The 23,728-nt window shown below is 38.0% G+C and overlaps 1 protein-coding gene, 1 long non-coding RNA gene and 1 pseudogene across 2 annotated transcripts; 1 reads left to right on the top strand and 2 right to left on the bottom strand.

The window, feature by feature from the left end:
• Positions 1–5,259: 5,259 nt before the first annotated feature.
• On the top strand, positions 5,260–9,935 carry LOC128885970 (CKLF-like MARVEL transmembrane domain-containing protein 4). Its single transcript, XM_054140433.1, has 5 exons — positions 5,260–5,498; positions 6,900–7,048; positions 8,499–8,672; positions 8,975–9,073; positions 9,147–9,935. Exons 2-5 carry the CDS (start codon positions 6,911–6,913, stop codon positions 9,279–9,281), a joined length of 546 nt encoding a protein of 181 aa, XP_053996408.1. The 5' UTR covers positions 5,260–5,498; positions 6,900–6,910; the 3' UTR covers positions 9,282–9,935.
• A 124-nt stretch (positions 9,936–10,059) lies between these two features.
• On the bottom strand, positions 10,060–17,902 carry LOC128885966 (proteoglycan 4-like; annotated as a pseudogene).
• Positions 17,903–19,901: 1,999 nt separating this feature from the next.
• Positions 19,902–20,792, bottom strand: LOC128885974 (uncharacterized). Its single transcript, XR_008459709.1, has 2 exons — positions 20,268–20,792; positions 19,902–20,122 (listed from the first exon to the last, which is right to left on the bottom strand). It is a non-coding gene; the product is annotated as an uncharacterized LOC128885974 (long non-coding RNA).
• Positions 20,793–23,728: the final 2,936 nt, after the last annotated feature.

A 23,728-nucleotide genomic window follows, 5' to 3' on the forward strand; every position in this document is an offset into this window, starting at 1 on the left:
GTGTGACATTTTACCATCCCTGTCGACTCGCTGCTGCTCCTGATTTGCCGATCGATTCCGTGCGAAAGACCACCGCTGGTTGCGCGTCGAGTGCCTCGGGACATTAATTTTCCGTACGCAAACATCGAACAAACGTTTCTGCTCAATTAGGTACAACCGTAGAAATATTACAGATAGAGAAGGGGAATAAATAAAAAGAGAACAAAACTGCAGTACCCTAACTGTCTCTAACTACTACCGTATTTTTATATCATTTTTATGTTAATCATAATGGTCATCTTTTATTCTTTTATTAATTGTATATACATTTTACATTTGCGTTAATAACAGCACAGAGATGGATAGGGTAATTTTCTTTCTCTTTTTGACGGTGGAATATTTCCACTTACAGCCACGCGTATGCCTCCCCTAACTATAATATCTCTATGGACACATTTTTTTAGCTTATGTAGTCTATTCATCAATTCAATATTATTATATGTAACCCACCACTACATTTACTGTATCAACTGAATAATATCATTATAGTTTTTATTGAATGTGACCTATTCTAAATAACAAACATTTTTTGTAATCTTGGTCTTCAAACGAATTTGAAAATGATACACTTTAGAAAAATAAGTACTGGATCGCCTTGTGATCATCTAAAAAAAACATCGAACTTTGAATTTCTGCAATTATTTCAATCGAATCCACAGCTTTTAAATTCTATCGAGCAAATTCCCCAATGATGCTTTTCCAATGGCACCATTTCCAAGCCGAACGTGTCAAATAGTTTACTAACTTAGTTTCTCAACTTTGAGGCAATGCACGGAGGTAAAAGCATAGTGTCTCTCCACTTTTAACAATGAATCATTAAACTTTGAAATCGCGCCTTTAGTTCTTTTTTTTTAAAGGGGCTACCATCTTTTTTCGCGGAGTTATTCGTTATTTAAAGCGAACCCTGAAATTTTACCCTTTTTGTACGAAATAATTGTAGGATATGCGTGGAATCTGTAAAAATAGTGTAGAATAAATGTAGAATGCGTAAAAGAAGTTTAAAATGAATTAGAAACGTGTGTGGAATGTATAACGAAATTCTAGAGGAAGTGTGAAACGTGTGGGATATACATATGTAGAGCGGATGATACGTGTTTTCAATATCAGGTGTTGTATCCTCTATCTCGTGCAAATACCACACCTATACTAGAGCATTTCAGCACATTGCACGAACATTCCACACTTACCCATAGCTTTTTCAGATTCCACACATATCCAGCACGCATTCCTCATGTATTCCAAATTTTGTTTACATTCCATACATAACGAACACACATTTTATACTTACTCAGTCTGAAGCAAAAGAAGTAAAATGTACATACAGTTTCTCTACGGATGACATAAAAGTGTATTAATTTTTATTTCTTTTGCAATAAATTATTTTATCGGATCTCACATCTTTGTTATTTTAATTTCCAAGAAGAGTCGTTGTTTTTCCTCCAGAGATCGATTAAGACACTTCACTTTAAAAAATGACGACATTCTTTATATTTCCTCTGCACCTTCTTTACTCGCAGAGTAACTAGCCATATAGTATCTTCCTTGGAACCATATAACACCTTTAAGCAACACTTTCTCCTATTATTTGTAACATACTTTGTAGTTGAAAAATACGCGGGAATTGCGTAATTTTTAATAGTGTAACTTTGATATACATATTTAGTTTATATCTTCAGACATTGAGGAACATATTTATAACAGGAAATACAAATTTTAAACAAAACACTCTGTATATCTCAGTATACATACAATATTTTGATTTACTTCTTCGCGTCATTCGAATAGAAAGCTTCCATGAAATATGCATTGAACAAATTTAGGTTTACATAAATTTTTCTTTTATAATACCTAACACAGTTTGCTGGACTTACGATGTCCCTTCAGAGAGGACATTCGAGTGCAAAGGGTTACAAAAGCGAAGACGTTAGGGTCGATAAAGTTACTGGACCACCCTGTGTACGTTGCTGAGGTCGAGGTACTCACACTTTCGATCTGTGTGTGCCCACGTCTTAAGCTACCCATGTGAGGGTGTACATTTGACGCGTGAACGAAATTTCCGCAGCGTTTTTTACCACCGATGAAATATCCAACATTATAGCTACCCCTTATCATCCCTAGTTGGCGTTGGTCTCCCCGAGGAGCTTCGTGACTTACGGGCTGCTTCGTCTACTTTATCTTGATGGTCCAACGGTGATATACAGGTGTATGTTAAGTGCCACGATAATAATTTCTGGAGAACGCCCAAAATAATGCGACTAACCAGTTGTTTCGTACCTTCGCCAACTACTGACGACTATCTCGACTGCAGTCGCCTACAATTATCGTGTCCACGTGTAAACCGGTCTATTTCGGTCCAGCGATCCTAAGCACTATGTAAATCGAGATAACGCGTTCTTACTTAGAAAGTTACTTAACGCTATTGATACGAACGATGTCCAATTATCCTTCGAGTTATTATCGTCATGGTGTCCGTTGTAGCTTATCGCGTCCATATTACACTGGACTGAACACGAGGGATAAGAGATTACCCTATCTCGGAACATAGTGTTTCATTTTCACCCCCTAATCGCATCGTAGGTATATAAACTACACTGAAAGAATGGTTGCTTCAATTGGGAACAACTTGTCGATAGGAACTACGTCCAATTGTCATTCATGTTATAATAACTACGGATGAGAATATGCATGAGACATTTTCTCTAATTGATCAAGCACTAAGTACAGTGGAACCTGGAAAGACGTTTCCTTATTACTTAACATTCATAGGAACGATATCGAATTCTTCGTCTAGATATAACTACCAGAGGATTACAAATTGTCTATTTCAATTAAATTTTACTCGACGTTATTGGTAGAGACGATACCCAGATAGTCTCCAAGTTACGATCATCATCGGGTCCATTGAAGCCTATCGCGACCCTATTACAGTTGATTGAACACGGCGGATAAGAGATTATTGTATCTCGGTCCAGTCACTTTCATTTTATCCTATTGATCGTATTCTAGCTACAGCGGGACCTGAAAAGGTGATTCCTTAAGTTGGGGATTATATAACGGTTTCATAGACGATGTGTAATTGTTCATCATGAATGCAGATATAAACAATCTTCAGTCAGGGATTGTGAAGAGTAATCGCGTGAAATATTAACAGAAAATACTGATAAATACGAAAATTGTAGTAAACTTTTTAGTTCACCTCCTCTTTCCGAAAACTTACGACAGTTATGACAATTAGACGCTGTCAATGAAAATTCTCTCACTTTACCACCGATCGGTTAAGTGTTAAGTTATAAGTTCGTGAACATTACTGGTAGCATTTACGTACAATAGTGAATGTTACCTAAGAATTGAGGCTACGTAGATTCAATCTACATTTCTTAACTTATAAGTTTGTAAATATTACTGGTAACATGGATGTTCAACTATTCCTGAAACTGCAGACACCACAGTGTCCACTGTCGTATATGGCGACCTATTACGATCGATTAACAATTGAGGGAAACAGCAGAGTGCATCGATGCAAACTATGTCACTAATGCTATCCTAAACATTATCCAAAACTTGGAAAGTGCTTTCTCAAGTAAATTCTCGTAAACCTTGTTGGTAGCACCAACATTTTATAGATTCTTCTCGGATATTTAGTTGATGATACCAAATGTTTGCCAATTACTTCGGAGATGTACATATTTAATGCATTTTAATGTTTCAGATTATTATACCAATGTTTTTCGAGAAAGTAATATTTCCGAACATGAAAAGTTGAGAGAAAGTAATCGTACGATATTTTTCTATATTTTAATATCTATTGATTGGACCAGCTAAATAATAATTTCTGACAATAGTTAAATTAATTGTTAACAATAATCGTTTGATCAATGACCGAGAATATGACTTTTCTGTAATATTTAATGTTTCGCGCGGTTGTTGTTCGTTCTACCCCTTCTCTACTTCCAGAGGTAAAAACGAGCTACGAGTGCGCTACGACTCGGACAAGTATACGAGGGGCGGCACGCATTCTTCAATGATCCTTCGGTCGGTATGGATCTCGCGATCGCGCGGCCGCGTCTCGTGTCCCACCTACTTTTTTCCTTGTATTTCTAATGGCTGCGAACTTGTAATAAGATCTTTAGATATAAAAAGTGTAAAGTTTAAAGTGTAAAGTGTAAAGTGTAGTGTGTGACTGGGCTGAAAAGTCGGTTGCCATCCTTTAGTGACGAAATAAATCAATAAAAGAATAAATTTAAAACAATAAATACGAAATAAACCAAGAATGGCACGCAATGCTTCCGGATTTTTAATTGATCATGAAGAGGAGAAATAGGACTACATTCTTAGTTTTTTTCAAATTTTTTAACTTGTATCTACTACTAAATATTTATTCCAACGCGAAAGTTTGCCAACCATTCGATTACGAACGTATACGATGCGCCTGCTCGCATCGCTTATATAAAGAAAGAAAAGGAGACGAATAAAGTCCGTGCCGTTTTATTTTCCCGCTGTCCGATTCAAACGCCGTCCACTGACATAGGCTTGTGTACAAGTAGTGGGAATAGAAACATAGACGGCGTCACTGTTAACACGGGGATCCAGGCGCCATGAAACAGCAAATGACAATTGAATATGGTCCGGCGCATTAAGACAGAAAATGGACGCACAAATAGGCGCGAAAAAGACCTTTAAAATTGTATTTTCAACACTTGAGTAAACGTCACGAATAAATTAGCTGATTTTGATTTATTCATTTGTTGTCCATTATTCAAATAAAATGTAGTTAATGCCTGTATCATATAATTAAAAATGTTGTTCGCCATGCATAATAAATTGCTGATTTTATTTTATTATTTTGTTGCCTATTATTTAAATAAAATGTAGTTAATGTCTGTAACATATAATTAAAAATGTTTTTCGCTATCTCTATACATAATACAAATACAATTTAGTTAGTGCCTGTAACATATAATTAAAACTGTCTCTTGCTATCTCTAATAGATTCCCAGAATAACAGTCTCACTTCACCTCAGATGTACTGTCCAATACATTTGTCCCCTTACCAAGAATTCCTTTATGAATAATACGTTATCGACCTACATTCCGCGCCTAGGATTGATGTAGTTAACATCTATTTCTGTAATAACGGCTTATCGACCGAGTCGACGGAATTAGTTAGCGACTGCTCCGTTAGAGAGTATCGCGATGATCGAGGAAACGGAGTGGGGGCTGGATCGCACAGTTCGTAACGCACCTACCAGGTTGTATAGATCCATTCGGAATAGTGTAGTTTGTTTCGAAACGTTTCGGTGTTGTTTTCACTGTTATATATTCATGCGTTCCGTTTCGGTGAAAAGAAGAAGTTCACGTTGTTCCTGGGTGTTTCAAGGACAGAAAAACGCCTTTTTGTGTATACGAGAGGGACGTGAATTGGGAAGTAATCGTGCGTGTAGATCAGTCTGTCAAGTCAGGTATGTTATGTATCATACATAGAAACAATGCCACGGCATTCCAACGTTCGGTTTCGTGGAAAATAGCAATGGTAAACTGAGAAAAATACGATGAGAATGTACATTCGACCGGCTCGTATCCGAGGGAATAAACCGGATGACGATAACAGTATATTAATTGGGCTCTGAGAATGCTAAGTGACTCTTTTTTTCCCGCTATTTCGTGCTAACGTACTCGCGGAGCGGTAGAAGCTGTAGGTCACGATTATTTCTGTCGTGTACTCGATGGAACCACGTGGAAGTGTAAATGTCCACGAAGAAAACTGACATTTACCATATTGCCGTGCGTGAAAGCAACGATGAGTCCCCGTCACGATTATTTCTATCCAAAAAACATTCTTCGACTTCGTAAATATATTTTTAAATCTTTCACCATGGTTTCACATTTCGTTTACAAGTTCCATCTCGCTGCGTGTTTCCCTATTGTTATTCGATCGTCTATCGTTAGCAGTAAGTTCTGAACGTTAATGCACCGATAACGTGCCACATACTCGAATCTACCCGCCCACATGCGTAAATACATAGCGATATGTTCGCGAGTACATGCATGGCACGTGATACGTACTCTCGCGTATTACCACTCATTGTTCGTGAGATAGAAAACCCTGTCATTCGCTATTTTCAGTCGAGATGACTTCACACCATAAGATTAAGTAATTCCCGTGGCACGTCGACTGTATGACATAATTTCCTCGAGCAGGTTCGATCCAGGACCAAATGCGAACATGATCTGCGTTTATCTGAGACGCAAACGCGTATACGCCTTTTGCGCCGGACGATAGCTCGTAATCGATCCGGCGTGCATTTTTCTCTTTTCATCCTTGGTTCACTTTCGATTGTGGTTTTTCATTCGTTCGACGAAGGACGATCGTTTGCATTAAGCGTTGAAATTAATTCTGTGTCTTCGTGTTCGGTAGCGTTGAAATAGTTCATGTTTGCATACAAATATTTGGAAATCATTCTGTTACGTTGGTTTATTATGCTTTTAAGCTCTTTCAACCTGATTGCCATTACAAGAGTATTTGCCAATTTTTTAGTGTAGACATTAATTTCCTACTTTCACATTGAATTATTTGTAACTCTAGTTTAAACAAAAACATATACCCGCTATTTTGTTTTATTATAACTTTCACGAAAAAATCAAAATTGTTTCGGCAATCCTTCTTACAACTATATGTAAGTTTACCCACAGAAAGGCACGGAATTAATTTCTCCACCTAACATAATTGGAGTACCGTGTAAATTAAGATCATTGCATTTGTTTGCATTTTACTTGAACGTACAGTAAATTAAAATATACAAATGAAAAAGAATACTCGAATAATTCGAATATTCCGTTAACCGATGAAATATCGATTTCAGAGCGACCAGAGATGATGGATCAAGGATTCCCTGGACAGCATACCACCACAACAACAGTGACAACAACAAGCACTACCACGCAACCAAATATTCGATTCGATACGTCGTATATAAGAACAGTGCCCGGTATGCTGAAAGTCGCTCAAGTGGTAAGTTCGTTCGCATGCGTTTTAATCGCTCAGATTCTAATCGTATCCTGTGATTTCTGAGTGAATTGCACGCGAGCAGTTACTAAAATTAACAGAAAATAAGTACGCCATGATAATTTTGCAATACGTCGATGCTATTTCAAAGAAAGGAATTAATTAAATAAAGCTATAGAGTCAAAAATATACTAATTAAAATTTTTCTAGCCTGCAGATTATACATAAACATTTTATAAATGTGTTTTATTTCTCAAGAGTCATTGTTTCCATGACTTTTTTGATGACAATATGGTTTTTTAGGGGGAGGGCTGGAAAGTTAAAACACCATGTACACGCCAGTCGGTGATATTAATGAAAGTAAACATTAGCATTTATTATCGCTCAGTTATCGCGTTCGTTAGATGGAATAGTCCGTCCGGAACAGAACACCTTAACGGTTTGAAGATACGAAAAAGTGTCGAAGCCAAAATTTAAGTATTAGGTGTAGATATTCATTCTAGGCCTTTCTAAAGAAAATTAACCGTTTATTTACAAAGAAAAATCGCGCAACTTTGAATTTTTCTTCAGTCACACATTCCAAGGTAGATTTTCCTTCGGAATAGTCAAATATTATTAATTAACATCAGTGTTTGTCAGAGTGGAACCTGCAGAAAAAGCATATTACAAAGAATAAATCAGAATAATTGAAGAGAAATAATACTTTCAAGTTATATTGCAAAAATTAGTATTTAATTCTACTTCTAGGTCTGCTAACAAAGTTTCTTTATTGTTTTGTTCCGTGGAAAGATCAAGTTTGAGAAACACTGGTACAGGAACGCTGGCTTATGTTGCGTGCCCTATCTGAACACAATACGACATGTGGAGGGGATCAAAGGGCCCTCACTTAGGGGGCCGCATGGACAATGTTGGCAGCTGGGGAGAGTCGAAAAAGAGTGTGAGGAAGGAGACATTTAGTTCAACGGAATGCTAACGCGACGAAAATTCAATTATATACTATTGATTTGTTGGAAAACTTGAACATGTATGTTCAAAGCTATTTTAAAGATAGTGAGAACAATTTCCAGTATCATTTAGATACAAGAGTAATTCTATTACGAGAAGAAATTAAATAAAAGCCGTTGGAACAAAATGAAGTAGCCACTCTGGGGCACCTGAAACGCTATCCCCACTACAAGCCATCTCCATCGCGCCATCTTTCATCTCTTCGCGCAGACACGCAGGCGTACGCCCTCTAAATCTCAAACGAAGAGTGATAATGAGAGATAATTAAATGTTCTGTTTCTGATGCATCATCCCATATTCTAATGATACATTTATATACATAAGTCAAACAGTGTTGTGTCATTCACAGGCTGAAATCAACTCATACTTTCTTCTGTCAATATTTAAACATTTAAGTTTACCATTTTCCTGATCAATATTAATTACAGTTCAGTCCTTTTTATTATCACAGGCGTTCAATCTTTTGGGATTCATATGCATCACAGCATCGAGCCAAGGTAATACGAGTCGCGGAGGATGGTTCAATACGGTAGCCATGATTGGCTTCTGGTGCACGGGAATATTACTCGTCTTCTACCTGTTCCATATAGTCGAGAAATTCTCGAAAATTCCTTGGCTGAAAGTTGTAAGTAAAATAAAAGTATGATGATTTTCTGGATGCGGTATATCGTGTCATTTTTAAAAATATAACGTCCCATGAAACTTGTCGAATGTAAGTTTAAAATATCGATCGCGAAGTAATGGGGACGTTCTGTGTTATAGCATGATATACGTACGAGTAACGTGACTGTTCTTATTATTATCGATGTTTGGCGGATTAACGTTCCTTTTATCTTGAATGATGATTCATTAGGGACATTCGATACAATATCTTTAGATTTATAAAATAATTTTGACTAACAGTAACATTCTTATTCATTGTTACAGGAGTTTATATATTGCGCAATTTGGACAGCTTTCTATTTGCTGGCCGCTGCGCTTGCAGCAGATTACGCTAAAGTTGTGGAAGCTTTCGGAGCCGCTGCGGTAAGTTTCGTATAGTATTAATATTTAAAGAGAATAAGGATATCTATGCCCTTATATACATTTTCTTTCCTAGTTCTTTGGATTCTGCGCTATGGTAGCTTATGGCTACGACGCATGGCTGAAGTTTCAAGGGGTGAGAAGCGGTGCCTTAGCGCAAGGCCAATACTCCCCCAAACAAGTCTCCACGGTGACGAGTCCTGCGTATTAACAACGTAAATCCAAATAAAAAAATTGTCATTTCTACGCATTCGATTTAATTAAATCTTACGCATGTATTCGTACGTTTCTGGAAACGCACTATATAAGAATTGGGCACAACAGATTTGTCAATTTCGTAACGCTTAAGTTTGCTATCTTGATTGAAGTACGTATATATTCGCGTGTATGTAGATGCCTGTAATCTCACTCGTGCACGGTATTCGGTAACCTCATATCATTGTAAAAAGACTATAAAAAGACGATATATATATTACTATATACGCGTATTTTTGAATCAATATATGTATATATACATACATATGTATATACACACATATACATATATGTTAATTGATCGTATATATAGTTGTACATTATGAGTTTTTAATGTTTGTTAATATTGAATATTTTTTGACAGGTAGTATATACATATACATATATTTGTATACATGTACAAGAAATATATATTTAATCAGTATTGTGTTTATGCTACAAAACGTTGACACTTTATATTTGTACTCATTTTGTATTTAATTTTATACGATGGCAACTCGATTGCTTTGTGTCGGATCTTAATTATAGTGGCATCTAGGCGGACAATTGTCTCAAATTAAGAAGGCGGTTAAAACATGTAATACAATAAATGGGATTATTGTTTTTCGAATGTGTTCTTGCTACGTATAAGTTGTCTGAATTATGTCGGCATTATGTGTTCTATAGTGTTAGAAGCTAGACGTAAGGATAATTTGTTATAATTCATCGATTATCATGGTATTAACGCAACGTAGTACGCATGTTTTGTCATTTTTATTCGATCAACTCCGTACAGGTACCTACAATCATATGTACACGATATATATATTCTAAATAATCTATAATAGTTACAAATTTAGAACATCACGAATACAAACATAACGACAATCGAGACAATAAAACTCGCATTACTATACCACTACTTAACGAAACAAATCATTCAACGTTATTTCCTTCATGTAACGTTTTTCCCTTCAAGCTTCCTCGCAAGCAAAGTATCGTAAACCTACAAGCTCTTCTGACTACTGACATACGCGATGATTTTGTGTTACATGATTTTTTTATATAAAAGTTTCAATTTTTTCTGGCGTATTATTGGAATCGTAGTCTAAATTAAAAGATAGACAGAGATCATGAGATTTTGAAAAAGGTGTGTATTATTGATATTTAATATTTTCTTTGTTCGGTAAATCTTTGTCAAGTCTATCATCTAAGCGTGTTAATTAACGAGAAAACTTAACTTTTATTGATTACTAAGACGAGGCCTGCGAGATTGCTTTTTACCCATGCTTGACAGATCTATAGTCTTGCCATCGGGAAGAACCAATTTGTTCTCTTGGTAATCAACGAACCCATTCTGTTCGTCTAATTCTCGTTGTTCTTCGTCGCATCTGATCCCCGTTTCGTACGTGTATTCACGACGAAGACCGTCTGGATCTATGTAACCATACTTGCCCCTTGTTAAACAATCGATGCCAATAATTTCTTCTTTGTACGATCCATCATCGTTCTCAAAGCCCCAGGTGATCGAGCCGTCTGGATTATCGTTACGATATCGCCTGATGATCTGTGACAAAACAATGCATTTAAACTGTAAGATTTTAGTCTCTTTATTACCCGTTATAATTGTTTATCACAATAAGATTCGTGTTAAAATTCTGTTGCTTTCGCGTTACCATTGAGAATCAACTACAATTCAAAGCAAGTATGATGCTCCAGAGGAATGCACCTGCTTTCGAAACAATAGCAGAGGACTACAAATCATTATCTCAGAGATATTGACAAATGAAGGTTTTGAAACGTGCGATATTTTCTGGGCCTCTAATAAATTATTCAATGTACACTCTCGTTTACTCAACATTGATCCGCTTCCATATACGCGATGCATATGGGATCAACTCTCTCTTAACATTATATAACTGCTACGAGTTTCATGCTCCAGTTTCAGCCGACTAATGCGACAGAATGAGATAAATCACTGAAAACTATTTCCTGTTACAGGGTTATCAGTTTACTACTGTATCTAGTGGGCGTCTATTTATATACTTTTTAATTTCAGTGCTCACCTACGTAATAATACGTAGAAATGAATGTCAGCGTAGATTAATATATACTAATATATAAAATCGTCTTCGAAGCTGAAGACTGATTCTAAACAGCCCTGTGGTTAAAGTGTTGACATTCAAAATCAATAGGTACTGTGTCGTGTATAATTACGACAGTCCAAATATCAAATAATTTATGATATATACTATTCATTTTTCAAGCAACCACTTCCCTAACATAATCTTTCTTCTCTGTTAGCAGACTCAGACTGACCTGCGCAACTGGTTTCTTTCCACGACTGTCATAAGGAGTTTTCCCAGGTTTAGGTGGTGCCTTCGCTGGTTGTCTGAAGGGCTCCTCCACTGGCTTCCTCGGTTTGCTAGGTTTTGGTGGCTGACGATATTGAACTGGTGGTGGAGAGGGTGTCGTTGGTATGCTACCTCCTCCTCTACCAGTTGGCAGTGGTATTTGCTGCTGAGGACGGTACTGGCCAGGCTGACTCGGGCCACCTAGGTTCGAGTTTCTGGATATCGAGCCAGGATTACCAGGATTCGGACGTGGTATGTTTTCCTCGCTCTCTTCTTCGCTGTCCAACTGTTCATCGCTCAGCTCCACGTCGTCGTCTTGACTGTCGTCTCGCGGTGGATCGCGGTCTTCTGGTTCCTCGTTTACAGGTTTGACCTGGTGATGCCCTTGTGGCCCTGGTCCCGTGGGCAGATTTGGTCGTAGCGGTCTGCCCGGTGTAAAGGATCCTGGGCCTGTTGGAAATCCATCCTCGGGGCCCTTTGGTCTAATTTCGGAGGAAGAGATTCATGAATGAGTAACTCGAGGAACAGTTACAAGTCCTAGGTGAGATACAATATCGAATATAGCGAAACTAGTTAGGGATTGGGAGTCAAGTTCAAGTTGAAATATTTTTAAGAAATTATATCTCGTATAGAACTACTATATAACTCTCTAGGCAGAACAGCAGGATTGGTATGTATCATTCTTGTGTATATCTTAACAGATACGAAAAGTTTCACGCAGCAGTGTTGAAGAGTGTCTTGAATGATTGTATCTAGAGATGGTAAACAGTAGTCTGTAATACCTGAACGATGTAATTGGACGACGTATTCGTTGATTAGGAAGCAAAGCCTGTGTTTGGCCCACTGGTCTAGGGGGTGGTAGCTTCTGGAATCGTGCCGATCGCAGGGCAATCGGTAACCCTTTCGGTGGAAGGCCTCCGTCTACGTTTGGCTGAAACTGGGCCGAAACCAAGACAGTGACGCACGCTAACAACTGTAATTAAATACGTAACAATTAGTCCTCATGGTTAATTCATTCTGTAGGGAATTTTGTAAATACATACGGTGTATATCAGGAAAAAAAAATGATCAGAAACAAGAGTAATTTTTGTTTATACTGAAAGGATTTCGAATTGTGAATAAAAGTGAATAAAACAAAGTGTAACTTGCAACTCTCCAAGGCTGATCTTTCTTTCTCCACATTCTATAAATAATGATTCCATAAACTGGCGAGCTCGTTTTCTGACATAATAAGCTTGAGAATAACAGTGAAAAGTTCCCCCGTTTATTGAAAATCTCCAATTACGGTTTTTTGTTGCTTTCCCATTAACGATCAAATTATCGCTCCGATTAATACTGTGCCAAGTATGCATCGATCGGGATCAATGTTGCGTGCTATTACGGAAGCGTTTTTCTCTCTTTTTTTTTATGAATATTTAACTAGAGTTAGCCGCCCATTGACAGGCGGAGAAAGTAAAAGGTACTCGCGCGTGTAACAGCGCGAATGCAAGTGTCCTTACGGTTATTTCCTCGTTCGTTCTTAACGAGTTCTTTCTCGTTGTTATCTCTTAAATGTCAACTATTCGTTACGTGGACATATGCAGATTTCACGTGTTGACTGGCATGCTAAATTCGCGCGTGAGTCAGGTCGTCAATTTATGGAATAAGATCTTTTCGATATATCCAAACGATAAGGTGATGGGGAAAAAATAAAGTTTTAAGTACTGTACGGAGATGAGAAGTTGGCTAGTGAATCTGATTGGTTACAAAATAATCTCATAGATTGTTATATAGAATTCTATATAATAACACAGATAATAACAGACTATATTAGGTGTAGAAATTAAGTCTGTGCCTTTATATTCAACTGTTTATAACTCTCGAACTACGAAGATTGTACTATTGGTTGGCTACTGAGTCTGATTGGTTACAGGACAACAATAATAGATTGTAATAGATTATATTAAGTCCAGAAATTAATTCTGCACCTTTATATTCAACCACATATAACTCTTGGACTCAAAAGATTGGTATTTTAATGTAACTAGATGACAAATAAATATGTTTACTTAAACTAGAGCTATAAACGATTGAATATATAATCAACGCGCGCGCCATATAACTCAGATACTACCGCGACTCGAGGTATCGAAATCGAATCGCTTTCTCTTCCTCTCCGGTATTCGACAAAATTTACGCGCATACGCAACATACGACTCGTTCGAGGTGTGAGCCTAATTATCTGTGTACGTGCATACTTTTGATCAGAAATACGCAAACCAGAATGTGGAACCGGTACCACTTTTGATACGAGAGAACCAGTCACTCAGGCGAAACCTGTTCGAGGGAGAACGAACGAATATAAACAAGAAACACGAACAATCGAATTAAATTTAAACGAACGGCCTATTCGATAGCTTGGCGAGACATTTGCAATCCAATTCTATACGTTTAAATGTTACGCTTGTTTTCCCGCGCACAGAATTGTAACTGAGGGTGAATTTCAGGGCTCTGAACTCGTGATAAAAACAAACATAGTGTTACTTAATTTCGTAATATTTTTGAAACTATATTTGTCAATTTTTTCCCTAACGTTAAACGAGATTTAGAAGGATTATCTCACCCTAGAAGGGCGTTAGTTACGCCACAGTCGCAGTCGTTTCCTCGTTCGATTTTCGTTATATAAGAATATGAAATACCGGTCATGTTATTGCCATTAACGTAACAACTTGTCGCAACGTCAGTTATATCGAATTATCCAATAGAAAATAAATACGCGGCGAGAGTGAACCGTCGTGTTTGGCAAGCAACGGTGCTGAAACGATTTGTCTTGATAAATCTTGAGCGCGCATACTTGACGTGACATCTTTCGTGAAATCATTCAAACTGAATTTTGGGGTCCCCCGAATTAATTGTAAATGGCTTCCTTCTGAAAGGAATTAATGGTATGTTACAATTTTACTATAGGTTTTCCCATTAAGTTTTCAATTGAGAATCGCTTTCACACGGCTCTCATTTCGAGGCACGCCGTTTTTAATAAGAGCAAACGGCGAGACTTCTATGTAACCTCTTATTAAGGTTAAATGTTGCAACGTTCCACGCAGGTGTCGCACAGGAGGCATGGGAGGATATACAAGGCGTTTTAAAAGTAGAGCTACAGGTGGCTAATAACTCGCGAGAAGGAAGAAGAAAGCGATGGAAGCCTATCTTTCAGATTACAATCTTAAGCTACCTTGTTTATCTTCACAAATTGTCACGAATCATACGAAATACGTTAACAGCTGCCAAGCAGAAACTATTTTGGATTCTTCGTATTAACGTTCATACAAACGAAAATATACTACTTGACTCGACTAGAAATTTGGTACTTGAGGTGTTGACTTACAATTATTCTAACAAATAATTAAGCTCCTTTCTGCTCTTAACAAGGAATGTGACAATCACTCAGAGCTCGTTTGTTTCGTTTCAGGAATTCTGTTAACCAGTTAATCGTGTGCCTATAGTTTTAAAACCTCCTGTATTGTAGCAATCGCCATATCCTCCAGGGTTCCCGTAGTCCACCGGAATGCACCAGTCTCGAGATGGAGGGAGGTGACTGGCGCGAATCGAGCGGACATGGATTTGTTTCTTACGGCTTGCACTTCGTTCCAAGTCGAAGCACGCGTAGATATTTATAGGGAATACGACGAAAACTCTATTCGACTTTCTTACGCGGCACTTTCACTCGCTGCTCGCCTGTCCGCGCCGGTGTACCAATTTTCGTCCTTCGTGCCCGAGCATCGTTAAGAATGCGTTCAAGATCTTGCTACAATTTCTCCTTCTTCCCTCCCTGCCTTTTTCTATTCTTTTCACTCGTTCATTCACTCCTTCGTTACTTTCACTATCTTTCTCTTTCGATTGTTTTTAACGAGGAAGTTTACCATCCTTGTATCGGGTGGACACCTTCGAAATGAGGCGATTTTTGTTCGAACGGGTGACCAAGCTATTTCTTCTCAACGTGAAAAATAATTTCATTGTATTTGTAAATAACTTCTGCTTTTAAGCTTACAATTTATCTTGTTGCATAATAAGTCTTGATTGATTATATAATCGTCATCGTTGATTATCACTAGACTACGGATCTTTATGCATTTATAGGAAATTTGAATGTGCAAGAAACTACGAAATGCAAACAATATGCAAGAATATAAAAAAGATTGAAAGTAAATGTTATAATATTTCATGTTATAATATTTGCAATAAAATAAATTCCTATTTAGCTGCAATATTTGTAGGCACATTCACGAAGATTTTATTTTGCATAAAGATCCGCAGTCTAATTATCACTCTTCCCCATTGAATAGGTAAATTAAAAATTGCTACCTACAGTGGCTTCCCTAAAAGCATAACTATTTGCTACCCAAAATGAAAGTTGTTTATGAATCGGAGCAATATTTAATATCGAAATAACTACTGTTTATCTGGCGTGTCATTTGAATTTTTGTCTGGATGAGTATTCCCCCGTCTGTGCGAACTACCAATCTTAAAAATCTCACAAAATTATGAAGATTCTAGAAACTACCACCAAAGGGTGATTAATGCAAACCGTTGCCCGCGAAAATTACTCAGTTTGAATTTCTACAGACAGTATTCCTAAGTATTACAATGCTTTGCGTGTGGATTGATTATATTAACGCAAATCGATGTACAGTAAGACTCTCTAGGAAGTAGACGATGTTATTTAAGTGAAACATTTTTTAAACTAGCAAATTGAAGGGGTCCATCTCTTTGATACACATGAAAGTAGAGAAATATACTTGAACGAAAGCAAAGCCTAGTATAGAAAAAGCCTGGTAAACACCTATTCCCTAAGTTGGGAAGGAATGCACTGTTCAGTGTAGTTGTAACTGAAGTACCTAACAAACCGAACTCGATATCGAAAATATGTTCCCCACGCGTGCCTCTTGCGTAATGTCCTGCGATTACAAAGTACGTAACTGGCCGAGACAGTAAGATCTCTGGTTAAACGTATGCGCACAGACCCCAGGAGGGCTGATCTAAAGGAATGTCAAGTATAAAGGAAACTCTACACGTGCAACTCGATACACTTTTTACATATTGTCTAACAACTTGTCTTGCAACTTGTGCTTACCGAGTAGACTATTTCTCCCTTCCCCCAACCCTCTCTACGAATATGCTTGAACATGTTGTCGTGAAATACGAACGTATAGTTTTTTTTTACTGGAATGCTAATAGTGCTGTGAACTTTTAATTTCGCAAATTTATAGCACACTATTTGCGTCATGCAATAAATCCTTATTAAACAATCTCAATTTGTGGATACTAATGGTAGGAATAAAAAATTCTAGTTCGTTTCTAAGATAGAGGAATTTAAACATTCGTTCTATTATGGATTAAAATTTTACTTTTTATTTCTAATCGTTTACATTTGAATTTTCTGAGAAGGGTTAAACACCAAATGTTTCAAATGTTGGTAGGTTAAAGAATTAATTCCTTAATTTCAAAGCAAAGCAGAGTTACAACTGAGATCCTACAATAGAGGTCATAGAAATTGCACCACTTCTTAAAAAGGCAGCTTGTTCACGCTGGATGGTTCCATTGAAATAAATTACAATTTCTATACTGTAAATAGAACTTTCAATGCCTCATATCACAGGCAGTTAACATACTTTAAAGACAATGCAATATGTATGACCACTGTACCCTATATCTTCCCATTCTATTTATCTCAAATTTGATATATTTTGTTTCCAATCATTCTCATGAGCACTGTACCTATATCTTCCCATTATATTTGTCTCAAATTTGATATACTTTGTTTCCAATCATTTCTTTGATCACTCTACCTATATCTTCCCATTCCATTTTTCTCAAATTTCATATATTTTGTTTCCCCAATCGTTCCTACATTTAAGATGCTTCATGATTTAAAATTAATAAAATGGGAAGATATAGGTTTGCATATTTTGAAGAGCTGGAGGCTCGTATTGCTGGACGTAAGAATCCTGAGGTCGGGCGAGTAAAGGCTACGGGAGGAAGGTCTTTAATCGGTTTGCAAAAAGGAGAACACTTTTGGGTACTCACGATCACCGCGACGCGCATGGCCGTGTCCCTTGTCCCGTGTCGTAATGGTGGTCACTCTGGGTGTGGTGCCGGCGCGTTTATGCCTCACACTACCGCGAACGACTCCCCGTCTCCGTGTTCTTATACCTATATCCCCGTTTAAATTCCTATGGTACGAGCAACACGCAGGCCAACTTTCCATCGGCCAGCAGGAATTGTGCTCCGTGCGAATACGAGACCGCGAGCCGTTTCGTCGCGCCACCGTCGTACGCGCCTTTTAATTCCTCCTTGAAAAATTTCATCAGTTTCCCTGAACAACTATGCGCGAAGGTTCTCCTGGTTTCCAAGAGCTTTCAAGCACAGCAACACTAAAGAGTTTCAGAGTTGCAGCATCCTGCTTGCAACACTGCGCGAACGTTCTCCAGGTCTCAAAGAACTTTCAAGCTTCGCAACAGAAACTCGGCTCTCCAGATTTTCTTCCTCCTCAACCGTACAATCTGCAGCATCCTGCTTGCAACTCTGCGCGAACGTTCTCCAGGTCTCCAAGAACTTTCAAGCTTACCAACTCAGACTTTCCAGATCTTCTTCCTCTACGAAAGGATCCCTCTCCTGTGGAAAGTAGTTGCCGTTGGATTGTGAGATCGCTGCTTCGAGACCACACCTGATACACGTTGATAATAATAGGATTAAATCAGATATAGAGGCTGTGGGTAAGAGGTATGCGACTTCAGGGTCGCGCGAGGTTGCAGAGGGTCGAATAACATCCCTGGACTCGGATAGGCGTCCTTGTCATTTTTCTACGCCAGTGGTTTCCAATCTATTCGCAAAATGGCTCTATAAAAGGAAGAACTTTTGTGCGAGTAATATGAACTAGGTTTAAACTTATGGGAAATAGAGTAGAACCTCGATTAGTTGTCGAGAGCCATCGGTGCGTGGTGTCGAGTGGCTCCCTCCACTTGAGCTGAGCGGCAGGTAAAGGGATATCCATTACAGAGCTCAATGGTTTGGTTACCTCGATTATTGCAGGAATTTCCAGGGCTGATGTTCTGCAACAAGTGGGCACCTCTCTTGTAGTGACAATAAACTGTGAAATTTGACCTTGTACACGATACACGATGAATCATTTCTGTGCGACCAAGTACGTCAACATCCCTGATCCAACTCTAAAAAACACGGTTACAAATATTTTTAAGTAAGACACCAAACTCGTTGCTCTAATAATAAAATTAAACGGTTTGGAAAGAATTGGTCGTAAAGAGAAAACGCTGGCGAGAATAATGTCTACCTTATAAAGAGGATGTTCGATCTATTATCTTTGCCAGTAGTAAAGAGACTTAGATTAAGTCTAAATATGGCGTCGCCCACATAAATCCTTACGAGTCAAGCCTGCAATAATTATTAAATTCTATATTTCTATAATTCTATACTTCTCTGCAGTTAACCACATCCTTCATGCTGCGCTAAAAATGTCTCAAGAATTTGATACCGTGAATAAACTCGCTGACTATCCCGTCGCAGTTGCGTATGTCCAGTGGGACAAGTCCTAATAGTGCTGTTACAGCAGTCAGACTTGTAGCAGACAGTGGTAAAAGTGGGTATCGATATCGGTTATCGAAAGTTACCCAAGTGATTACATCTACCCCGTCTTTCGTGATTACTGGGTTAGTTCACACTTTCTGGGAATGTATAAAATTGTAATAAACTCGTAAAAAAAAAAAAAATAACACGACGAAGAAAGTTGTAGTTGGTTCGGGAAATGCGAAATACCTCAGATTTTCGAGAAATGAACAGCGAGTGTTTCATTGTTGGTACGGGGTTCGGTGAAACTAATTTTCACAGTGTTCGAAGCACTTAACCGACTTTTCTGTTTGATCTAAGCTATATTCATAACAGTCATTAACATCAATCTCGATGGAAAAAGAAAGTTTCAGGCTGCCCCGCTGTTACACATATTCCTTGCTCGAAGAGTTCACAAGTTTTGCTCGTACTTTCGCTGGCCAGATGTCGAGGATGGACGTCTGAATTAAATAATGATTGGAATAAATTCTGCAGGCTTAAATAACGCTTTTTTCCCTTGCGGAGAAATTTTCTTTACTGTCATCTATTGTTAATTTTACTAGACTGTGGATTTCATGCATTTATAAATTAATATAATATATACGTGCTAAACGTAATTAAAAGGTATATGCTCTTATGCAAAATGAAATAATAAAATTATATTTATTATATGCTTTCCATATTACGAAGGATAATCAGTAGTTCTGAACTATAATAAATTGATTATTCGAATAAGATTTTGCCCGTTCCTGTCGCCAATGGAGAATGCTCGTGGGTGCTTATCGTTGAGGAACGTAGAGGAACTTCTACAGTGTTGGCCACGAATCCAAGGTCAGTGTCGCGGCTCCAGCCAACTCTACCGATCCTGCAACAAAATGCATGCATCTACAATACGTGCAACGTTATCTGAAACCAACAGCATATCGTTTACAATAAATTGAATTTTCGCAATAATCATACATTTTTCTAGAGTAGAACTCGATAGCAAAAGGTATAGCTATCTGAAATACCTTAGAAATTGTTTCAGAAACATCTTCTTTGGCCTGTTGGGCAATTACTATCACTGTTATCAAAAATATTTTTTAAATTATAACATTATTTCCGTTTTTTCTTCAGGACCTGTTTAAAAGTACAGTTTTTAGTGGCTGTACAGCCACGTGTCTTGCAGAATAGGACATTTATGTCATTCAGAGTATCTTATTTTGTATTAAATAATTTCTGCACTTTTTATAAACATATCTAGCGACATTCCCCATGACCTTCTTCCTCATACACCATTAAGTTTCAATCAGTCTCATCCTGGTCGCCATTTACGCAATAAAACATTTATAGAGGGCGATTAAATCCTTCGTATCCCGACATTTTCGATCCCAATGATGCGAAAAAAACCGAGAATCGTCCAAGCTCAAACGTAAGCAGAAAACGATCGGCTATTCGCCGCTCGTATAAACTGGACTCGCTCCAAAATGTCGTTTTGATTGTTTCCCGCGATGCATTATAGAAGCAACGACTCGTGAAACACTGATGGACTTGTAAACTATGCACGCACACTAAATGCAAATGTTACCAGAACATTCCCCGCCATCTGAAACCAGTTTTCTCTTTGCGTCTCCTTCGTACATCGTAATACGAAGCGTATTTCGTTTTCATTCCTCTTTCCTTTTGTAATGTTCAAGGTCGGCTGATATACTTCCATCGCTCTCGAAGAGAATGCATATTGAGAAGTACGGTCAGTCGGTTGTACGTACCTTAACTTCGATATTTCAGTTAACAATATGCTTGCAGAAAAATTTATACTCTTCCAGTTGACGCAGAAAGCGACTCTTCGTGTCAGTAATAATCATGTACAGTTTAGGACTATGTTTGAAGCACGAAGGATCATCTAAAGTCTAAAGGAAACTCTGGAAGACTTTCTCCACTTTGTGAGATGGCTAATACTCGTTTGGAGGTCAGGGGGTGATACTAAATTTCTAGAGAAATGGACACGAAAGCATTTTAACAATAATAATTCTGTAATTCTTATTTTCCTTTAATGGGGGGCTGTAAGTATCGTAAAACTGTGGAGAAGACTAATGGAGGTCTATTTGCTCCTAGAGTGGTAACTACAAGAATTAACACTAAAGGTCAACACGTATCTCTTATGGTCCCCTACTATACTTATGAAAATAGAGAATGGAACAGCACATCAATTCGTTCATTTCACAAATGGATTAACTCCACGCAACAAAAAGTTGAGAAATCCGATCAAAATAGCCTCCGAAATAAATGATTTATTATTCAAATTGGCCAACACAGCCAGCAAAATTTTGTCTTGAAAGACGTCAGTCCTTGTTATCCAGGAAAGTTATTATAAATATAAATAGTTGTCTGTAACAAGTGTCGAAACACTTAAATGTAAGATTTTTCGAAAAGTGGTGTCGATCGATTTGTGCAGTGACCGGGTGAAATACATACCTACTTCTATATTCCAATAATTCTCATAAAAAGTTCCACTAGAAACATAGTCAATAATTCAGTAACTCTAGAAATAAGTCTGAGGTGGCCAGATCAGACTGGCCAGTTCAGTAGGTTTAGTGTTAAGGGAATGGCGGATGACGAGGGCCCCTCAACATCAATTTACCCCGCATGGAATGCCCAACTGGCTTTCAGCGAGGAATGCCGCGAGTTAGAACCCTTGAAGTCGAATACGTTGGTCAGCAGGTCTGAGCAGACACGCAGGAAAGAAACAGGTAGATAGGTAGGTGGGTAGGTAGGTAGGTAGGTTGGTAGGTAGATAGGTAGGTTGGTAGGTGGTGCACCAGAGTAAGCGCAGGAGGCGAACAGTGGAGGCAAGCCAGACGGATCATTTTGTGGAGGCTGAAACCCCCGTGAAACCGGTTCCTCCTTGCGCGCGCTTGCTCTTCTCCTCTTTCGTCGTTTTTTTCCTGGGACGTAGTCGCCGTGTAACCATCGGCTGGTACTACTGCGATGCATGCCCGTCTGTTACATGGTTATAGGTACCAGGCGCACACCGAGTCGAAATATATGGTGTAAGCGAAGGACGAGCGCCATTATTTCGATATTCCCGAGCTTTCTGACGTTTTTACGCCATTACGATTCCTGGGGACCATTTACACGTCGATAGGAACATTAGTGGACGGATGTGACCAGCTAACTGAATATCACGGCTGAAAGATCAATATTAACACTAATACCACGACTCAAATGACTGTTTTGAAACTTTTCTATATATTTTCTATACGCAATATATGAATTATATGCAATTGTTTCATGCATTATTCAACTCAGTTCTACGTAAAATATTTTTGCATTTAATTTGAAAAAAGCGTCTCTAAGACTAGCCACTTGTTCCATCACGGTGTAATTAGTTATAAATAGACTGCGGATCTTTATGCATTTATAGAAGGTTTGAATGTGCAAGAACTTACAAAATGCAAACAATATGTAAGAATATAAAAAAAATTGAAAGTAAAGTTCATGTTATAATATTTGCGGAATAAAATAAATTCCTATCTAGGTTCAATTTTTGTAGGCACGTTCGCGAAGATTTTATTTTGCATAAAGATCCGCAGTCTAGTTATAAATGAACGTCGCTAGAGTTAGTGTTAAGTACTTCGGATGACAATATTATTGGTGGACGTGTAATTTATGGAGTATGACTTTTTTTGTACCACAAACTATGGAGTCAACTGTGATATCAACAATCACTGTTAAAATAGACTCCAAAACCACTGCAAGATAGGGTAAAGTTCTTACTTAGATAGAAATTTTAAAGTCGTATTTGGGTGATCAAAGCTAAACTAACGAGAACTATTGTGAGGACGAGTGCAAAAGTTATCGTAAATTTACTTATACTGATAGTACATGCCTAGGTTTAATACTAATCTACCCATAAAGAATTTATGGAATAATGTTTTTCTTGATGATCTCGTTAATTTGATCATGGCTACAGTTGCCTGAGATCCTTGCAGCAAATAATATAATACCTGACGAACTGGATGCGACTAGTAACCATAGATGGCAGCCCGATGATTTAGAATTGTCTCGTCGCTGAGGAACTCCAAACAAGATTGGTTTCTCAACGTTCTTCGCGCGTTTCAGAGTCTTACACTGCATACTATAGACTAACAATATCGTGGTTGTCAATGACCTTGAAATGAAGGACCCTCTAAGAAGTAGAGGTACTTGGAATCGTTCTTAAAGTCTCCCTTTGTGTCTCAGGCATCGCTCACCGTCTTCAGCTTCTAATAAAAGTCTTCTACATCAGTATTTTCCAAGTATCCTGAAATACCTGTCGTAAACTGTGCTGATCTGGTTCCTTCCAGGCTACCGTTTGCTAGAGAGAGAGAGAGAGATGAATACAGGTAGGATAGAAGTCACAAGCAATCCCTGTAAAAATTTAAAGCATCCAGTGTGGTATAAAAACTTATGCACGCGTAATAGAGCGAGCTTATTAATTGAAGAAAAATAA

This window comes from Hylaeus anthracinus, unplaced genomic scaffold, assembly GCF_026225885.1.
Source record: "Hylaeus anthracinus isolate JK02 unplaced genomic scaffold, UHH_iyHylAnth1.0_haploid 11982, whole genome shotgun sequence".
NCBI classification, from domain to species: domain Eukaryota; kingdom Metazoa; phylum Arthropoda; class Insecta; order Hymenoptera; family Colletidae; genus Hylaeus; species Hylaeus anthracinus.

Coding starts and splice junctions, on each gene's coding strand:
- LOC128885970 (XM_054140433.1), top strand. CDS start 6,911: ATGATGGATCAAGGATTCCCTGGACAGCATACCACCACAACAACAGTG. Junction 7,049..8,498: donor TGCTGAAAGTCGCTCAAGTG/GTAAGTTCGTTC, acceptor TTATTATCACAG/GCGTTCAATCTTTTGGGATT. Junction 8,673..8,974: donor AAATTCCTTGGCTGAAAGTT/GTAAGTAAAATA, acceptor TCATTGTTACAG/GAGTTTATATATTGCGCAAT.